Raw genomic sequence first — 16,204 nt, 5'->3', positions numbered from 1 at the left:
CCCTCCTGCTGGCCCTACCCCCCCCCCAAGTCAAAGAGCCCACAGCAGCCCCTGGTCCAGGGTGGCCAAGGCCCCTCTGGTGAAAAAATCCCTGAGTCCCTGCTGGTCCAGAACTTCAGGTCAGCCTGTCCGGCCCTCCCGGGACCCAGGTCAGTGGACAGGTGGCTCCAAGAGATGGTGATGGGCCAGGCTGACCAGGACACCTGGCCTGTGGGTGCCTGGGCCACAGGGAGCCCCAGGCGTCCAAGTGAATGACGCCCAGTCCTGGGGTCCTGGCCTTGACCCAAAGTGCATCCCGCCCAGCACTTGAGGCTGACGGTGGTGATCTGATCTCGGAGCAAACGTTGGTTCCCACTGTCCCAGGCTCTGTCCCGCCCGAAGGCCAGCAGTGCCACACCGATGCGCAGCCCGGCCAGGCCTGGGGCTCAGAGACACGGTGAGCACCCGGTGCGGCCCCTCGAGCCGCATTCCAGACTCAAACAGGATTTGGGGGTTCACATTTAGAGAACTATTCCTGCAGCTCCTCCCTGCAGAGGGGGGATCTCCCGGCCTCCGCCTGCCAGCCCCAGGCAGCAATCCGTGGCAGTTATTTATCTTAACGTCTGTTGTAAGATCGCGCTACAGACCCGTCGGTCATAAGGCTTCTGCCACTTCCAATGTGCTTAGGACACGGCCGGAGAAGGTACTTAAGTAGTAAGATGAGCATCGGAGTAAGAAAAAGCCTGCTGAGTGATCGATCCGCCTGAGGGTGTGTGGATTTACGGAGCTGGAGCTGAGGCTCTGGGGCTGCCCTTCAGGGGCTTTGTTCGTCCCTTCGGGACCACCAGTGGTCTGTGACGATGCCAGCGCTGGTGTCTCAGCTTTGGGGACCCGGAGTGGTCACTCTGTGGCCCTTGTCGTGATGGCCAAACACTGGGAGCAGGACCCTCTGCCCCACCTCCGTTCACTGCCAGGACCTCGGCTGTCACCTGCTCATCACGCCAGCTGAAAACCGGCTGGGCCAGAATCGGGAAACACACGAGCAAGAGGAAGCTCTTGTACCGGGAGCTCAAGGCCACGGCACAGTCTGAGCATTCATTCGTTCGTTCATTCACTCAGCAGATCCACGTCCGGGGCCAACCAGGGAGAGGGCAGTGGGCAGATGGACGTGGCCCTTTCCCTGGTGGACCCAGCCACCCTCCAGCCAAGGCTGCCACCCCAGAGCTGAGGACAGAGGTGGCACCGGCACCCCGCCCCCCCCCCCGCCAGTGAGGCCACAAAGCCTGGAGTGTCCACACTCCCTCACTCTCCGCCATCTCCCACCTGCCCTGCACGCCAAACAACTCAACATTTTAAACCAAGAACTTTTTCACAAAAGGAGAGCAGTAAGCCTGCCCACATTTTCTCCCATCGCCCCCGAGTCTGCCCCGAGCGCAGGCTGGATGGGGTAAGTGTTCCACCCAAATTGTTGATACTTGGGAGCCAGCGGGCAGTGCCTGGCCACCCCTTTGTGGTGGGCTCCCTGATGGGGAAGGGCAGAGGTCGGGCATGGGAGCAGGGCCCGCCACCATCACCCAGTGGGAGCAGAAGTCCCTGCCAGGGCCGGGCTCCCGGGGAGGACAGGGTGGGGGGCCCCAGCTGGAAGCAGGCTGATGGGCTAATTTCACTGAGTGCAGCGTCCGCAGGTCCACCTGCGCTGTAGCCTGGCTCAGAGCTAACTTCCTCTACGAGGCCGCGTAGCAGTCCTTGAACGCATGGACAGCATTGTGTCTTGGCTATTCAGGGTCCCTTGAGATTCCACGTGAATTTAAGAGAGATTTCTCTATTTCTGCAAAAGTGCCATCAGGACTTAGAGAGGGGTTGCACTGAATCCACAGATCACTGTGGGTCGTACTGACGTCTCAGCGATGTCGTCTTCCGTCCCACGAACATGGGATGTGTTTCCATTTATTTGTCGCCATCTGTTTCTTTCAGCAGTTTTCCAGTTTTCATTGTTCGAGTCTTCTGCCTCCTTAGTGAGTTCAGAAGTACTCTAACTCTTTTTGATGCCAGCGTAAATGGAATTGTTTCGTAATTTCCTTTTCAGACTGTTCATGGTTTGTACATAGGAAAGCAACTGAGTTTTGTGACCGACTCTGTTTCCTGTTTGCTGGGTTCATTTATTGGAGCTTCCGTTGCAGGGAGTCTCCAGGATTTTCCAGGTGTAAGGGCCGCCATCTGCGAGGAGAGAGAAGCTTGCTTCCCCGCTTCCAGTTTGGGAGCCTTTGATGCCTCTTTCTTGCCCACTTGCTCTGGCTGGGACTTCAGTTCAGTGTCGAACAGCAGCGGGGAGAGTGGGCATCCTTGTCTTGCTTCCTGATCTTCGGGGACAAGCTTCCGGCGTCTCTGTGGACGTGCTGCTCACGGTGGGGTGTCCGTCTATGGCTTTTATCACGCGGGGGGCTCTCCCTCTTCTAATTTGTTCGGTTTTTATCACGAAAGGGTGCTGAGTTTGTCAGATGCTTTTTCTTCATCCGTCGTGATCATGAGATCATGTGATTTTTTCCCCCTTCATCCTATTGGTGTGATGGATTATACTGGCTGATTTTCACACGTCGAACTGTCCTTGCATCCCAGGTGTAAATCTCACTTGGTCCTAGTGTCCAATCTTTCTTCAGTGATGCTGAATGCAGTGGTGGACATGGGCTTGAGTGGCCAGCCTGTCCAGGTGGGCAATGCAGCAGACCAGGGCCCAGGCCACCTGCTCCTGCCACGTGTCTCAGCGGAGGCTCCTGGCGCGGCGTCCGCTCCTCCGTGCAGTCGGCCTCAGCGGGCGGCAGGGCCCGGCCAAGAGGTGAGCTCACGCCCTCTGTCCCTGCAGGAGATCGTCCTGGTCGTGTTCTTCGGGACGGAGTACGTGGTCCGCCTCTGGTCTGCAGGCTGCCGCAGCAAGTACGTGGGCATCTGGGGCCGGCTGCGCTTTGCCCGGAAGCCCATCTCCATCATTGGTGAGTCCTGCCTGCCCCGCTGGGAGCTCCACCTCAAGGTTTCCAGGCACGGGCTGGGCACTGTCTCCAGGAAGGGGGATCCAGTGGGTGGACCCCATCACAAGCACCACCAAGCAGAGACCCCTGGAGGCTGAGAGACTCCCCAGCTCCTCCACCTGTGATGGGGCAGGTCCCCAAGGCCAGCAGGATGACCACCAAGGTCCCCCACACAGGAGCCGGCCTCCGCGCCCATGTCTGCTGCTCACAGACAGGGGTTCTGGTCACACTCACCTGGGTGTCCACTGCCCTCCCTGGCCCAGGAGCCAGGGCTGGGGAGGTAGCCAGGCGACCTCTGCACGTGCCCGGGAAGGAGGGCCCGGTCTCCCCGTCAGAGGTGTCTCCACGTCCCCTTTGTCAGGCCTGGCCTGCCTGCCAGCGTCCAGCTGGTGCCAGCGGCCTGGCTGGTGACGGTGGCACTGTCTCCCCCCAGACCTCATCGTGGTTGTGGCCTCCACGGTCGTCCTCTGCGTGGGCTCCAAAGGGCAGGTGTTTGCCACCTCGGCCATCAGGTACGCGCCGCAGGCTCTCCCGGCGTGGGCAGCGTGCTGGGCGGGGGTGGCCCGGGGCCTGCGCCAAGCTGGGGTTCGAGCCTGAGCACAAGCCCATGACTTGCTTCTGGGGCTCGGGCTGGGACCTAGCTGTCCAGGGGTCTCAGTCTGCTCGTCTGTGAATAGGGGCAATCCTGGGGCTTCGCCCAGAGGTGGCCTGGAAGGAATTCAGAAATTGGAGGTTTAGCTCTGGGCTGGGAGTGCTGCCCCCGCCCTGACCCTGTGCTCCAGGAGGGTGGGTGGTGCACGGCAGTGAGGGGCTGCAGGGCGGGGGCGGGGCTGGCCCTGCGGGCGGCACACAGCAGCCTCTCCTCTGCAGGGGCATCCGCTTCCTCCAGATCCTGCGGATGCTGCATGTGGACCGCCAGGGGGGCACCTGGAGGCTGCTGGGCTCCGTGGTCTTCATCCACCGCCAGGTGCGTGGTCCGGCGGGGAGGGCGGGGTCTTGGCCTGACCTCAGTCTAAGCCAGCTGGGCGGCCCCCCACCAAGGGGCCAGTGTGCCCAGCCTGCCAGGCAGATGACAGGCCCACATTCTTTCAAGCTGGGGACAGGAGCCTGTCAGGCAAGTGGAAAGACAGAAATGCAAGATGGGAAAGGTCTTGGCTGGGCAGGTGGAGGGCAGCCCTGTGGAGGTGGCGGTGGCCACCCTGCACCCCAACCAGTCGCCTGATCAAGGTCCTGCATGAAGGACATCCGGGCGGTGCAGGGTGCTGCTGGCCAGGGGCCCGCTCCCTCCTGGAGCGTGAGACCCGACGTTGCCGTTTACGGGCATTGGGGAAGACGGATGGTTTTGAAGCCCAGTGTCTGTACACGGGGCTTTCCAGAGTAGCTGTAGGCCCTCTGGGGAGTGTGGGGACGCGCTGCCGGGCAGGCCCGCACTGCCGCTGGTGCCCGGCCAGGTGTGTCCGCAGGGGCTGGGGGTGGCTGCGGGCGCAACCCGGCTGACGGCAGCCCCTGCTTGCCTCCCAGGAGCTGATCACCACCCTGTACATCGGCTTCCTGGGGCTCATCTTCTCCTCCTACTTCGTGTACCTGGCCGAGAAGGACGCCGTGAACGCGTCAGGCCAAGTCGAGTTCGGCAGCTACGCGGACGCCCTGTGGTGGGGCGTGGTGAGTCGGGACCTCGGGCAGGGCTGTCCGTGTGGGGCCGCGCGGCCGCAGCCCCGGGTCTGGGCACTGCGCTCCCCGGGGCTCTGGCTTCTCAAGATCTCGTGCCTTGTTGGTGGGAGCACGCCCCACCCACCCCCGCCACACGCTCGAAGCCCTGAGTGGATTTCTCGTTGAAGCCAGAGCGGCTGCCCCAGCTTGGTGGACGGGCGGCCCGCACCAGGCTCCACCCAGAAGGGCCCTGCAGCTGCCCTCTGGAGGTTCTTACTGTTTCTACCTTTGAACCTGCCTTCTGTAAGGGACAATGGCGAGTGTGCAGGGGGCACCTGTGCGGGCTGCCCTTCCCCTGCTCCAAGGCCCCAGCCACCCGGTACCCTGGCGGGGGCCTGGGTGCAGGCACGGGAGGGCAGGGCCGGGCGTGCCCTGTCTGTGCAGTTCTGCATCAGCCCCTCGAATATCCGTGCGCCCAGCGTGCGATGTTACACAGCGAACAAGACACATGCGGCAGGCGGGGAGATCCTGGAAGAAAGGAAAGTGCTCCCACGTTCTGACTGTGCGATGGGCCTGCAAATTCTGTAGCCAGCCCAGCAGCGGTAACACAGAGCTGCCCCTGCTCTGCGCTGGGGGCCCGGAGGCTCCCCGGCTCTGAAGATGGGCTCCTTGGGCGTGCTGCCCCTCCCTCCACCCTCCCTCCCTTCTCCATCCCCCCTCCCTCCCTTCTCCCTCCCTTGGAAGTGGCCAGGAGCGTGGGCTGGAGTGGCTGGAGGCTCTCCCGGTGGCCAGCCTGCAGGAGGGGTGGACGGGAGGCTGACATCCCCGCAGGTGGGCGGGTGTCTCTGCCAGGCCCGGGGCTCCTTGCAGGAATCAGGCTTGTGGTGGGGGAGGGAGGCATTCCGTGGGGACCACTTGGACTTGCTGTGGATGGTTGTGAGGGGACATCTGAACCGTGTGCTCCCCGCGTCCTGCGTCACTGGTCCGTGGGCCTCAGATCACGGAGGACACCCTTCACCAAACCCTCCACTCGGGCCCTGTGGGGTGGCAGGGCCTGGGCTCTTAATAGCAGGGTGGCCAGCAAATTACTGGCCTGGGGAACAGCACGTGCAGGGGGCCCTGAGGCAGCCCGGACAGACACTGGCTGTGGGGGAGGCAGGGGTGCCGCCTGGAACGTCTGTTCCGTGGGCCGTCTCTGAGCCCCGCGCCAGGGCCTGGCCCCCCACCTTTCCCGAGGGCGCACTTGGGTGCACGGAGCTCTTGCCCAGAAGGGTCTAGGACAGCCTGAGCAGCAAAGCAGACGACGCTGGCCCTGGCCATGAGCTGCCCGAGGCCCAGCCTGGCCCAATGTGAGCCCCTTTGAGCCAGGGGCTGGGGGGCCGAGGCCCAGACTTGCTCAGCTAGGGAGAGGAGAGGGTCACAGCCTGCACGAGGTGGGGCTGGGGTCTTGGGGGCAGCACAGGGTCCGAAGGGCCCTGGCTAGATCTGTCCCTGAGCTGTTTCCTTCCAGGCCCCCCCCCCCCAGCAGAGAGTCCATCCCAGCTTGCTTGGTGGGGGCGGAAGCTGCTCTGTGACTCCCGCACAGGCACGTGCCCCTGCTGTTTCTGCATCCCTACCCCCATAAGGCGGGGGCTCCTGAAGTTGGCAGAGTCAGCGTTTTTTCTGGAAGCTTCCAAGTGCCAGGTGGCTCAGGGAAGGCAAGGATACGCTGACCCAGCTCCTGGGCTGGGGAAGGCCCCATTCCAGGCCTGTGCCCCGCAGGCCCGGGCGTGGCAGGCCCCGGCAGGTTTGGGCGGAGGACTCAGCCCAAGCAGGGAGCTTGCCTGTGGTAGGTGGAGGGGATGCGTCCTGGTGACAGGCAGAGCCCATGGAGGGACAGGCTGCCCAGAGCCAGGAGGATTCCCCAGGGACCGGATGACGCGGCAGGAAGCGTGTGGGTGATGGCCAGCGGCTCCGCTGATAAGCGGTGCCCGGCCTGGCACTGCCCTCCCTGCCTTCCCGGGCCGCTCTGAGGCTGCTCCCCGGCCCCCGGCCCTGGCCAGCGGCACTCCTGCCGCACACCTGTGCAAACATCCGCCCGCCGGCCGGGAAAAGGCCCCTTTGTGCCCGGCTTGGCACCGGTGCCCTGGCCTCGCCGTCAGCTGCAGCCCCAGCCTCGGCCGCCGCAGGCCTGGCCCGGCCCGGCCATTGTCCCCGCCAGACCCGCGCCCCCGCCGCCCTGGGCCCCGCCGGGGCTCTGGCCCCCATTCATGGTAGCGGCTGCCCCTGCAGCTGTCCGGGCAGGAGTGCCCCAGGCTTGAGTTATGGGCTGTGCTCCTGGCACATCTCAGACACACAGAGCTCAAGAAATGCAAGATGGGGCAGCCCAACTGGGGCTTTGAAGCCAGTTTGTACTGCACCCCAGTGGTGGCTTCATTTGCCCACCGAGGGAGAGAGCGCCAGCACCCCCGGCCCCACCCCGCCCTGCAGCTCCCGCCTGGGTGGCCGAGGGGTCTGCTAAGTGAGTGGTGCTGCCACGGGGCACTCGGCAGGGGAGGGGACTGCAGGCCAGGCCACTTGTGATGTCCATGTTGGGTCTGCTCCAGGCTTTGCCAGCGCAGCTCTCACCCCACAGGCCTGGGTGGGCACGGCCAGAGCCAGACCAGCTTCTCCGAGATGTGTGAGATAGACGTGCGGATAGGGTGTCAAGGCCGCTGGGATGTGCCATCTGCCGGGTCTCCGCTAGGGAGTGCCGGGGGGGCAGGGGAGCTGCCACACGTAGACACTGTCAGGCAGGGTACAAGTGCCACGGGGGTGACCCCAGCATCTCTGCCCGGCCGGTGTTTGCTGTGTGAATGAGTGCATGAGCTGAGGAGCCGGGAGGGTGGTGGCGTCCATGGCACATGGGACAGCGGCTCTCAGTATCCTTGAGTGGCCATGACAAAGCCCCTTAGGCCAGGCGGCTTAAAACAGCAGAGCTGTGTTCTCCCAGATCTGAGGTCTCCCAGAAGTCTGAGGTCAAGGTGCTACCAGGCTGACTCCCTCCAAAGGTTCCAGGGGGGTCCCTCCTGCCTCTTCCAGCTTGGGGGCCCCCAGGCCCGACTGGGCTCAGGGCTGCACCTTCTGTTTCTGGTCAGGACACTGGTCAGTGGGTTTAGGGCCTGCCCACGAGACCCAGGGCCTTCGCATCTCAAGACCTTTAACCCAGTCACATCGACAAAGACCCACTTTCCAAACAGGTTCATGTGCTGGGGGTCCAGGTGGGCGTGAGTTTGGGGGCACGCTTCAGCCCCGGCCGGCAGCTGTTCCCCCGGGACTTCACGAGACGCGCTCTCCCCTCACTGAGCCCGTTTCCGGGCCGTCTCGGTTAGGTGCCAGCTCAGTGGCTGAGCGTCCCCTCCAGTCCCCCCGCCCCAGGTGGGGACCCGAGTGTGGCGCCCCATGCCTGGCTGCTGAGGTGTTTGGGGAGAATTTAAGACTTTCTTCTTTGCCCTTGGAACAAAATGCGTTTGTTTGTGTTAACATTTGAGTGGAGGGAAAAGCGGTTTTTGCAAACACGGGCTCCTCTGTTTAGCGCCCGGGGGTCTCTCAAGTCAGGAGGCTGCTAGGCCCTGTTCACCCCTGCGTCTAAATTTAGCTTTTAGAGTAAAAAGCCTAGAAGCCGCCCCTGCGTTCAGCCACCACTTAAAACAGAGTCTGACCTCTGCTCATTCTCCTTCGCTGCGGGCTCCGGAAGGCTCTGGCTCCCCAGACTGCACTGCATCCTGGCAGCGTGAGGCCAAATGGGTCTGGGGGCCAAGTTGGGGCCCGGGTGAGGACAGGGCCTCCCAGGTATTCTCGTGCAAGCCGTGTTGGCACGGCCAGGTGGGCAGGTCCTGTGCCGGGACCTCATGTGAAGCTGGGGAAACCAAGGTCCTGTGGGCTGGGGGGCGGGGGCCAGGCCCCCAGACCCCGCATGGCAGGGCTCTTCCTTTGCCTGGGCTCCGTGTGAGACCTGGGAGTGCAGTGCAGCTGAGAACGGAGTGTCTGTAGGACCCCAGGCTGCTGCCCGCCCTGATCCGGTTCTGTACCTGTGGACTGCTGTGTATGGGGTGGGAACGTGGGCTCTGGGAGCCCAGTCAGAGAAGGGCCTTGATGACTGGGTTCTGCAGGATGAGTAGGAGTCCACAGGGCAGGTCCACCTCTCTGTACTTCCTGTCCAGTGACGGACACCTGCGGAACTGTCTTACTCGGACTCGGCGAGCCCAGTGAGGGTGGTGTTCAGGATGATTTCCTCTGGGGTGGAGGTCAGCTCGTGTCATCGAGGGTGAGAACTCTCCCACTTCAGCTCGCCAGAGACAGTAAAAGAGGAAGCAGTGGGGCAACGTGGTGGGTGGGACCTGGGCTCCACCCCCGACCAACTGAGTGGCCCTGGGCGTGTTACACGCCCTCCTGGACTCCTCTGTGCGAGGGATGTAGGCAGGTGCCTACTGGGTGGGGAGAAGAGATCACAAGCCTGACTGGGTCAGCCCCCGGCCTCCCGGACCAGAGTTCGTCCCCTTTACGGCGTCTCCCCATGGCGACCGGTGCTGTGCCCCAGGACCACAGCGCCCACCCCTCACTGCCCACAGACAGCCCTGCCCACTGGGGCTGCCCTGTTCCTGGAGACGTGAGTGAAGACCCAGAGGAGACACAGATGACGGGGGACGGCACCAGGGCATGAAGCATCCGTGCTCGCGCGCCGCTGCGCATGGGGCGCCCTGGCTGAGCCACCTCCCGGGTTTGTGTCCAGGGACATCCAGGTCTGCACCCCCGATCACCTGCTCTCGGGCAAGTCCCCAGCACAGTGGCGATAAAGTGTCCCACTCCCAAGCTGCAGGAAAGGCCAGCGGCTCTGCAGGGTGGCTGCCTCCTCCAGGGCTGCAGGGACGCCGATCACTCGGCAGAGAAGGTCTGTGACGGGCTCTGAGGGGCCCAGGCGGGTGCCCTCCGGGCCCCTCCCAGACAGGCGGGCGCAGCACCAGGCCTGGCCCAGTGGGGCGAGGATGCAGACTCCCGCGCTCCTGTCCATGGAGGGAGGTGGACTCCCCCTCCTCGGCCGCCCTGCACCCCTCTGCCCTCCAGATGGGCCCTTCCCCTCTTCCCGCCTGCATTTGGTTTCCAGTTGTGGAGGTATTTTGTTTTTTGGGGGGTTTTTGGATTAACTTTGGTAATTTAAAATGGTGCGTTACGTGTTGTCTCGAGGACTGAGTTTTCTGACACCTTTTACGTCCTGCCCCCAAGGCGTGAGGGCCACACTCATGTCCCTGGTTGCTCCGTCTCAGAGGTCACCCTGCCCCTGACTCCCTGCACGGCCACCATTCTTGAACCTGTCTCGGGAACCCTTATGTTCTTAGCGGTAACTGAAGGCTCCAGGGAGCTTTTGTTTATGTGGTTTATATCAATACCATATTAGAAAATGAAACTTAGAAATTTAAAAATAGCCCCACTGTATGTTTATACAGAAATGAAGTGATTTTGTGGAAAACCGGATTTTCCAGAAGACACTGGACGCAGTGTCTCGGATGGCCGTTCGCAGCCGCGATCGGCCTTTGCTCATCACACCCGGGCCCCTGCGGAGGCAGCTGCAACCCAGGCCTCACACATGGGGCGCAGGCCCGCTGGGGCTGCTGGTGAGGGGCCCCCGTCTGCCTGCTGGCCGTCGGCCTGGCCCATGGCCCCGGGGTGGTGTGGTCCCCCCTACAGGCAGCAGGGCTGTGCTCCAGGTGTGCCCAGCCTGTGTGCACGTGCGGTGTGCGTGTCAGAGGTTGGACTTGGAGAGAGTCAGGCTTGACGTGGGACCAGACCCTCTATGTGACCTCATGCTGTGTGTGTGACGTGAACACGTGTGTGCCACGTGGCGGCCACTGCACATCCCGTGTCTGTGCGAGGCTGGCTGTCTGTGCGTGTGCACGCGCAGGCAGGCCCGGGAGCAGGTGGCTCTGCGTGTGGGGGACGTGTTCCTGGGGGACAGTGGCGTTGCAGGGAAAGGCTCCTCGTGGCCATTGCAGGAGATGGCCCCCAGATCCTGGGGCCACAGACTGGCGTGTGCTGGGCACCGGGTGGCCTGGGCTCCCTGGTCATGGAGGCTGAAGCGTGTGCCTGGTTTCCCCACAGCGTCGAGCTCGCTGGCGTCCCTTGGGCCCTCACCAGGTCCTTCCTGCTCCAGACTCAGTCACCTCTGCTTCCTGAAGGCCTCCCACCTCTGCTCTGGTGCTTCCGAGCTGTCGCGTGCACAGCGTGTGTCTGGCCCAGCTGTGGACACCAGGCTTCTCTGTCCCTTCCCTCCTCACCCCCGTGGCTGGTGGGCTCTCTGAGGGGCTGGAGTGGGCCCTGCCGCAGGACTCGCTCCTTCTTGTCGGGCCTAGCCTTCCACTGGAATCTGCTAAATGGGCCGCCACAGGCCCTGCCTCCGTGTCCCCTGCTCCCTGCGCTGGCCTCATGGGCCGGGGGTTTGCATGGAGGTCCCACACAGGGCTTCCTGAGCTGCCGGGGGCCGTTCTCATGTGGCCTGGGGGAGAGAAGCAGGGCTGGCAAGACCACAGGGTGGCAGGCGCCAGACTGACCGCCACAGGTGGGGAGCCTGAGGGACACTCTGGGCCACCCTGCCCGCTGCCCTGGTGTGCAGGTTGAGTGTGTGTGCTGAAAGGTGGAGCTGTGACCCCAGGCGCCCTGGGTCCCCTTGCCAGGCCCAGAGCTGGCTCCTCAGATCAGAAGCCCCGCAGGCAGCCCCACGGCCTGGACGCTGGCACGGCCAGGCGGGGCTCCGAGCCCCTGCAGGATGTCCTTGTCATGCTCAGGCTGGAGGCCCAGGGAGCAAACCTCAATGCCAGGGGGAGGCAAGCCTGGGGTGGGAGCGGGAGCAGCAGGGAGCGGCCCCCACTCCCAGTGCCCCACCTCGAGGGACAGCTCCCCTACGGAGGAGAAGGAGCGGGCTGCATCTGGTGCTCTCAGGGAAGAGGACAAAGGGAACATCCGGTGCCCGGGTGGCGTCAGGAAGTGGTGTGTCATCCCCGGCCGGGCTCCCTGTCGAGGACGGGTCCCGGTGGGAGCTTCCGGCCTCCTGGGGGCCGGAGCACAGCAACATCGGTGGCCTGGGTGGCAGGCCTGCTCGGGACGGGGCCGTGGAGGCCACGCATGTCCTCCGGTGGGCCCTGTCCTCCGTCGGCGCCAAGCTCCCGTTGATTTGGGAACCCAGTCCCTCCAGGCTCTGGCGCTGCCCCTCGAGCCACACAGCCACTCAGTGCTGGCTCTCCCCTGGCTTCTGCTGGCAGGGCAGCAGGTCTCGGGTGCAGGGGGTCAGCAGGACGGACGCCCGTCCGGGGCTCGGGCTCCACCGCTGACTGCCGCGCTCCTCCTCGCAGGTCACAGTCACCACCATCGGCTACGGGGACAAGGTGCCCCAGACGTGGGTCGGGAAGACCATCGCCTCCTGCTTCTCCGTCTTCGCCATCTCCTTCTTTGCTCTCCCAGCGGTAGGTGCTCTGTGGTGGGGGCGTCTCTGCGGCTCGTCAGCCTCCTCTAGGCCCGGGGCTGGCAGGGGGCCCTCCGGGAGCAGATCACTCACGAGGGGCACATTCGGACCCCGGCTCGCCTGCCGCAGGGCCTCTGGAGGCCCCCCGCCCTCCTGCTCCCGTCCCCGCTGGGTCCTTTGTAGCAGGAGCAGGTGGCGGCCTGCTGTGGTTTCAGGGCGACCCCCGGGCCTCTCACGGCAGATAGCGGGGTGTGGGCCGGGTCATCCGGCCCCGGAGGGTAGGCCTGAGGTGCCCACAGTGGCTGCCATGGGGCTGCAAAGGTGGAATCCGTGTGCCTCCTGAGGGAGCAGGCAGGCCCGCACTGAGGCCCGGAGGTGGTGGTGGGGCCCTGAGCCAGGTCCTTTCTGGAAATCACAGGTCCTGAGCGCTGAAACCCTCCAGCTCACTCTGTGTGTGTGGAGGGGTGCGACAGTTGTGCGGTGCTGGGTGTGGGTGTGCACTGTGGGTTCCACGTCATGCAGGCTGTGTCCATGTTTGCATGTGTGTGTGTGTTACGCACACATGCTGCGTGTGTTTGTGTGTTGTTTATACATGTATCATGTGGGTACACACTGTGCGTATGTTACGTGTGCTCTGTGGGGGTCACGTTAACGTGTTGCGTGTGTACGTGTGTCTGCACGTGTGTGTACAGTGTGCCAAGTAGCTCTGGTGTGGTACGCGTGTGCGTGTGCGTGTGCGTGTGCGTGTGCGTGTGCGCGTGTGCGTGTGTCTGCACGTGTGTGTACAGTGTGCCAAGTAGCTCTGGTGTGGCACGCGTGTGCGTGTGCGTGTGCGTGTGCGTGTGTGCGTGTGCGTGTGCGTGTGTAAGCATGTCTGCTTTGCTCCCCTTGGTGGGCGGGGAGCTCCCTACACGAAGGGCGGCCCTTTTCCCCCCATGAGCGATCCTGGGTGGCAGCAGTGTCCTGCTCGGGGTGGGCGGGGGGGCTGCATCTGTGGGGCCCTCAGCACCGGGCAGGCCTGGCTTTCCCGAGCCCGCGACCTGGTGCCCAGCCCATCTCCCCGACTCCCACGTCCAGGGGACATGTGTCCATGTGGACGCGAGCCCTGCTTTCTGCTCCCCCCAGGGCATCCTCGGCTCCGGCTTCGCCCTGAAGGTCCAGCAGAAGCAGAGGCAGAAACACTTCAACCGGCAGATCCCGGCGGCGGCCTCGCTCATCCAGGTGATGGCTTGGCCCCCATGGCCTCATCCGTACATCCAGCCTGTGTCCCCCAGGGAGACACAAGCTGTCTGGTCTGGGAACTAGGAGCTGCTTACGGACTCCAAGAGCCGCGATTGCGCCCAGGCGTGCCCGCTCATCCGTCTAGTGGTGCTGACAGGGTGCACAGGGGCACGGGGAGCCCTCCTCCCCCCACTGAGGCTTCTGTGGACCGTCATGTCCTGCGGGCCGGGCTGGGGGCGAGGAGGCGGCCAGGCCAGTCCTGGATTTGGTGTGGTCTGGCTTCTCCCCTCTCCGTCCTCCTTCTGTGGCTGCGCCGCACTCTGCGTGGGGCCAGTCTGGGAGGGAAGAGTAAGGGGTCCTCGGGGGGGCCGAATCCCGGGGTCAGGGCCCCGCTGGTGCAGTGCAGGTGCCCTCTGGGCCGTTCCAGCTCCCACGAGGCTCAGGGCTCCCAGGCGGCTGAGGACCAGGGTTTCTGGCAGGCCGGGCAGCTGCCCTTCACAGGCCCACGGCTCAGAGTGCCGGCCTTGGTGGTGGGGCTGCGTCTGCCCTGATGCCCTGCACTGCCTGGTGGGGAGCCAGGCTAGTCGACCACCCTCCTCCCCACCAGGCTGATGGACAAGACAGTCCCAGAGGCTCCAAGGTTGGGGGGCAGAGGAGGCAGAGACAGAGTGCTGGGGAAAGGAAGGGTCAGAGGCAGGTGAGGAGGCAGGTGGCCCCAAGCCCTGGACACTTGGCTCTGGGACCCCAAGCTTCTGGGACTCACTGGAGAACCAGGCGACCCTTTTAGTGCAAATGAAGATGTAGGCACGAGATTCATTTGAGAATCATCGCTGAGGGTTTGGTCACTGGCCTGGCCGGGGCTGAGAAGCAGGGATGGGGGGCCAGGAGCAGCAGTGTCATCCTGTGTTGGCCACGGACATGGGGCCCTCTGCTCAGCAGAGCAGCTGCCGGGTACAGTGTGGACCCCTCGGGACCCAGGGGTGGTCTGTTCCTCAGGCCCTTTTGGGACCCCCATCTGGGTGGGAAGGAAGTAGAAGTCAGGCTGTAAGGCTGATGGGCTGCGCCCCTCCCGCTGAGTCTCCTGGGGAGACCAGAGGGCCTCCTGCGGGAGGGGCGCACTGACTCCCCATGGATCTTGTGTGCTGCTCTGGGAATCCGGAGTCGGAACCACAGCCTGGCACCAGTGTCCCCAGGAGGCGGAGGCGGGAGAAGACTGGAGCCAGAGCAGGCGGAGGGCGGGCGCTGTGAAGGAAGCAGGGAAGCTCCAGGCCACGTCACGTTTGGGAGCAGGAGACGCGCTGGCCGCTGGAGATGGTGACGGCGGCACGTGGGCTCAGGGGGCCGGGCCTGTGGCCTTTCCCTGACTGTCCTGGGGAGTGTGTGGCCCACATCACAGGTGGTGTCACGGCCCCGGGAACCCTGCTGCCTCACCCACTCCCAGGCTCCCACAGCCGGCGGTGCCGAGGCCCTTGGGTTGCATCCTCATCTGGGCTTGGGGTCTGCCTCCCATCCCACCTCTGCCCACCTGGGCGTGGCGCAGCTCCCCTGGTTCCCCTCCTCCAGGCCACTCCCTGCGTGGGAGTGCCATGGGCATCTCTAGAATGGAGCCTTAAGACCTGCACCCACACCCGTCTGGGGCTCCCCAAACTGTGGGTCCCTGGATCCCACACTCGGGCCTCTGGGAGGAGCTCTGCTTCCTGGACATTGAGTCTACCTCCTGCCAGCCCCAGGGGCCCGGTGCCCAGTGGGTGGACCCTGGCTGCTGGTTCTGGGCGCACCCCTGCCCTCACTGTGCACCTACTTTTCTGCACGCCCCGTGGAGAGGCAGGCAACTGGGCACCTTTGCAGCTCTAGGGCCGGGCGTGGGGCCGGTCCAGGGGGCACTGGCAGGTGGTGGCAGAACCAGGTGGGCTGGTCTTTGCAGGCACAGGCCTCTGTGGTGTCCAAGCTAGGAGTGACCGTGTGTGAGGCTGCGAGCTGCCCGGCCGAGGAAGGGGCTGAGCCAGGCCGTCTGGGAAGAGGCACAGGCCCTGGGGGGCATCAGGGAAAGGGCTGGCAGACAGGATGCCCTGTTGTCCCGCCAGGAAGGGCCCGCAGCACCCTGTGAGGCCCTGTCGGTGGCTCAGCAGGTGACAGCCCCTCCCTTCTGCTGGTTTCAGACAGCATGGCGGTGCTACGCAGCCGAGAACCCCGACTCCTCCACCTGGAAAATCTACGTCCGGAAGCCATCCCGGAGCCACGCTCTGCTCTCTCCCAGCCCCAAGCCCAAGAAGTCCGTCATGGTAACCAGCCGCCGCCCGCCGCCCAGCTGGGGCACTTGTTAGCGAGCGGGGGAGCCACGGTGGCCACAGCTCGCGGCCAGGGTTCGACCCTGGCGCTTCAACCCAGTGCAGCCCACGTCAGGGTATCAGCACCACTCTGGGCACTGGAGCGGTACAGCCCGCACTGGGCTCCCGCCATCCCAGCGTCCCACGGCCGCGGGCACGTAGGACCGGCCGCGCCAAGGCCAGGGCTGTGGGAGGTCAGAGGAATCCCCCAGGAACAGGACGGGCTGGGTTCTGGGAGCTGCTGGGAGAGGCTCTTGAGAGGGCCTTGGTGTTGGGCTTTGTGTGCTGAGCGTGGTGGGCATCAGGGGACGGAGATGGCCTCCTGGCTCAGAAGAGGGTCTGGGGTGGGTCGTAGCGTGAGGGAGTTCAGGCAGCCTGGGGCGAGGGTCTCAGGAACGAAGGGAGGGCCGGCACTCTCCCTGGCTCACGCCCACACCGTCCTCGGAGAGGTCCTGCTCTCTCAGTTTCTGGCTGCCCCTGCAGCCTTGGCACCTGCAGTTTGACCTCCCAGAACATTCTCCCAGATTCCAGCA

At 64.4% G+C, this 16,204-nt stretch overlaps 1 protein-coding gene across 5 annotated transcripts in view; it reads left to right on the top strand.

The window, feature by feature from the left end:
* The window catches only part of KCNQ1 (potassium voltage-gated channel subfamily Q member 1), a 320,688-nt gene that overhangs the window by 84,110 nt on the left and 220,374 nt on the right, over positions 1 to 16,204 (top strand). For all 5 annotated transcript variants that reach the window (XM_032490136.1, XM_032490139.1, XM_032490141.1 and 2 more), the window contains exons 3-9: positions 2,840 to 2,966; positions 3,436 to 3,514; positions 3,873 to 3,969; positions 4,524 to 4,664; positions 12,014 to 12,124; positions 13,249 to 13,344; positions 15,504 to 15,626. In XM_032490136.1, the coding sequence (XP_032346027.1) occupies positions 2,840 to 2,966; positions 3,436 to 3,514; positions 3,873 to 3,969; positions 4,524 to 4,664; positions 12,014 to 12,124; positions 13,249 to 13,344; positions 15,504 to 15,626 (774 nt within the window). The remainder of the gene's footprint in view (positions 1 to 2,839; positions 2,967 to 3,435; positions 3,515 to 3,872; positions 3,970 to 4,523; positions 4,665 to 12,013; positions 12,125 to 13,248; positions 13,345 to 15,503; positions 15,627 to 16,204) is intronic.

This window comes from Camelus ferus, chromosome 10 (genome assembly GCF_009834535.1).
Source record: "Camelus ferus isolate YT-003-E chromosome 10, BCGSAC_Cfer_1.0, whole genome shotgun sequence".
NCBI classification, from domain to species: Eukaryota; Metazoa; Chordata; class Mammalia; order Artiodactyla; family Camelidae; genus Camelus; species Camelus ferus.
This window is presented reverse-complemented; position numbering and strand designations above follow the sequence as displayed.